The sequence below is a fragment of the Lycium ferocissimum genome, chromosome 4, assembly GCF_029784015.1.
Source record: "Lycium ferocissimum isolate CSIRO_LF1 chromosome 4, AGI_CSIRO_Lferr_CH_V1, whole genome shotgun sequence".
NCBI classification, from domain to species: Eukaryota; Viridiplantae; Streptophyta; class Magnoliopsida; order Solanales; family Solanaceae; genus Lycium; species Lycium ferocissimum.
The window spans coordinates 15,081,811-15,084,799 of record NC_081345.1 but is presented as its reverse complement, the minus strand read 5'-3'; the positions used below and the strand labels follow the sequence as shown (position 1 = coordinate 15,084,799).

The following is a 2,989-nucleotide window of genomic DNA, read 5'->3' as shown; positions in this document are numbered from 1 at the left end:
CGAAGAATTTACTAGCCTTGGGGTCAGACTTGATGAAACTGAAGATGGAGAGTTAGTGGGGATCACGCCATCACGGTCTGACATTGTGGAAAGGATTAAATCCAAGCAATATGATGATGAGCTTATGGCAAAGCTAAGAGATGGAGTGGAAAGAGGTGAGTTCACTTCATTTACTGTTGGGACCGGTAATAGTGTCCTGCGGTTGCAAGAAAGATTGTGTGTTCTGATGTTGATGGTCTTCGACAAGAATTGATGATGGAAGCTCATAGTTCCAAGTATTCCGTTCATCCGGGATCCACCAAGATGTATAAGGATTTGAAACAATACTATTAGTGGAAGAGCATGAAGGTTGATATTTCTAACTTTGTGGCTAAATGTTTGAATTGTCAACAGGTGAAGGCTGAACATCAAAGACCTGGTGGCTTGGCCCAAAACATTGAGATTCCTCAATGAAAGTGGGAGATGATAAATATGGATTTTGTTGCAGGTTTACCTCACACCAAGGCCAAGTTTGATTCGATTTGGGTGATCGTGGATAGACTCACAAGTCTGCCCATTTTCTTTCGGTGAAGACGTCATATGCCACGGCGGAGTACGCCAAGTTATATTTGAAGGAGATTGTTAGGTTGCACAGTGTTCCGGCGTCCATCATATCTGATAGAGGTACGCAATTTACTGCTTATTTCTGGCAGACGTTTCAAGAAGGTTTGGGGACTAGAGTGAAATTGAGCACTGCTTTTCATCCTCAAACTGACGGGCAGGCAGAAAGAACTATTCAGACTTTGGAGGATATGTTGCGGGCTTATGAAATCGATTTTGGAGGAAGTTAGGATGAACGCCTACCTCTGGTGGAATTCGCTTACAACAATAGCTATCAAGCGAGTAACCAGATGGCTCCTTATGAGGCTCTTTATGGGAGGTGTTGTCGGTCTCCAATTGGTTGGTTTGAACTCACGAAAGTAGAGTTGTTGGGTACCGACTCAGTTCATGAGGCGATTGAAAAATAAATCTTATTGTACAACGGTTGAAGACCGCTCAGAGTAGACAGAAGTCTTATACAGACATGAGGCGTCGGGAATTGGAATTTGCTATTGGTGACAAGGTTTTCTTGAAAGTATTACCTATGAAGGGGGTAATGCGTTTTGGCAGAAAGGGGAAGCTTAGTCCTCGCTATATTGGTCCTTACGAGATTACAAAAAGGGATGGGAAGGTAGCTTATGAGTTGAGATTACCGGTTGAGATGCCCATGGTTCATCCGGTGTTTCACATTTCGATGTTGAGATTGTACAAACATGATCCTTCCCATGTGTTGCACCAGGAAGATATTGAAATTGATGAAGCTCTGTCTTATAAAGAAGAACTGGTTCAGACTTTAGATCGTCAAGTTAGGAGGTTGAGAACAAAGGATGTAGAGTCGGTTAATGTGTTGTAGCGAAACCATAATACTAAGGAAGCTACTTGGGAAGCAGAGGAGGACATGAAGAAAAGATATCCTCGCTTGTTCCCTATGGCAGCTATGAGCTAGCATTGTAATTATTCGTAGATGAATCATTGTGTTTGTTCGAAGCAACTTGTGGTTTAGTGAATTCTTTCTAGGCTATGATCCTCATTCAAGGACGAATGGTCTTAAGGGAGGGATAATGCAACACTCCGTAGATCAAAGTTAAGGGTGGAAGTGTCTTGGAGGATTGGACTTCATTGTTTTACGTTATCAAAAAATATGACTAGAGTTTACGGCCGTATTTTGAAATACGGTTCGTATACCTTGGACGTATTTCACCCACTTTCCTAGGTTACTCACTGTTTTTGGCTATCATAAAATACGGCTAGAGTTTACGGCCCGTATTTTAAAGTACGGTCCGTATTTCTGGATGTATTCCACTCTTTCCCTAGACTGCTCACTGTTTTCATTATTGTTAAATACAACCACATAATACGGCCCGTATTTCAGGTCGTATTTCACCAGCCGCCAGCTGTGTGTATAAATTGCGGGATTTAGTTAATTTTATGAATTATTCTCATTCTCATAAACCCTAAGGACGAAAACCTTTTCTCCAAGTCTCCTAACCTTAAAGTAAGAACATCTTTAACATTATTAATCAATCCTAGCATTAAACCCATGATTCTTAACATGATTCTTGAATGAAAAACCTAGGGTTTGCAAAGTAATCCTTCTCAAAGTGACTCAAGCTAGGGTTTTGGATGTTCTTTGTTGTAAAAGTAAATTGTTGAATTACGTAAGGTTAATTAAAGTATGTCTCTCTTTCAAAAACCTTATTATGAATGTATGTCTTCTTCTCAAAGGTTCTTTATTGAATAAAAAAGTGAACTTCTCATATTTTGAAACCCTAATTCATGTTTTTATCATGGTTGGTATGTGTGAGGGGGCAAGCTCACATTAAACCTTAATTGTACTATACCCTATACATGTATACGTAACCCTAATTATTTTTCCTCTACAAGAGATGATCAATAATAATGGTTAATGGTTGGTAATGAGGTATTCATGAGAAACTATGACAATTGAACTTTGTTTAAAGAAGTGGAAACGTTTTCACACTTAATGCTAATGGATGGTGTGACTACATTGAGATAATTGTGATTTAGCTTCTACGCTATAATTCAGCTTCCATGCTATGAATTTGATTGTTGTGTTTGGCCTAGCTACTCGGGAGGAAGGGTAGTCACTATGAATCCTAGTGTGATAATGCCTAGCCATTTGGGAGGAAGAGTGGCCACTTCTGGGTTCGCTACCTGGGGTGTGATTTATACCTAGCTATTCGGGAGGAAGGATAGCCATCGCGAACTACATAGTCTGGTGTGATGCGCTATGTTTAGGGACCCTTTAAGGTCATCCCTTCGATGTTATTGATTTGGGCCTGTATTGGCATGTGTGATATTCTTATTCTCTCATGGAATTGTTGTTGATAATCATGATTAATTGAAAGGCGTATTTGAAGTTGTAACTTGAAAAGAATCTTTATAATCG

General features: G+C 39.9%; 1 protein-coding gene across 1 annotated transcript; it reads left to right on the top strand.

The window, feature by feature from the left end:
- Nucleotides 1-1,063: 1,063 nt before the first annotated feature.
- LOC132053768 (uncharacterized) lies at nt 1,064-1,432 on the top strand. The gene has a single exon (XM_059445872.1). The coding sequence runs from the start codon at nt 1,064-1,066 to the stop codon at nt 1,430-1,432; it is 369 nt and encodes a 122-aa protein (XP_059301855.1).
- The last annotated feature ends 1,557 nt before the right edge of the window (nt 1,433-2,989 follow it).

Coding starts and splice junctions, on each gene's coding strand:
- LOC132053768 (XM_059445872.1), top strand. CDS start 1,064: ATGAGGCGTCGGGAATTGGAATTTGCTATTGGTGACAAGGTTTTCTTG.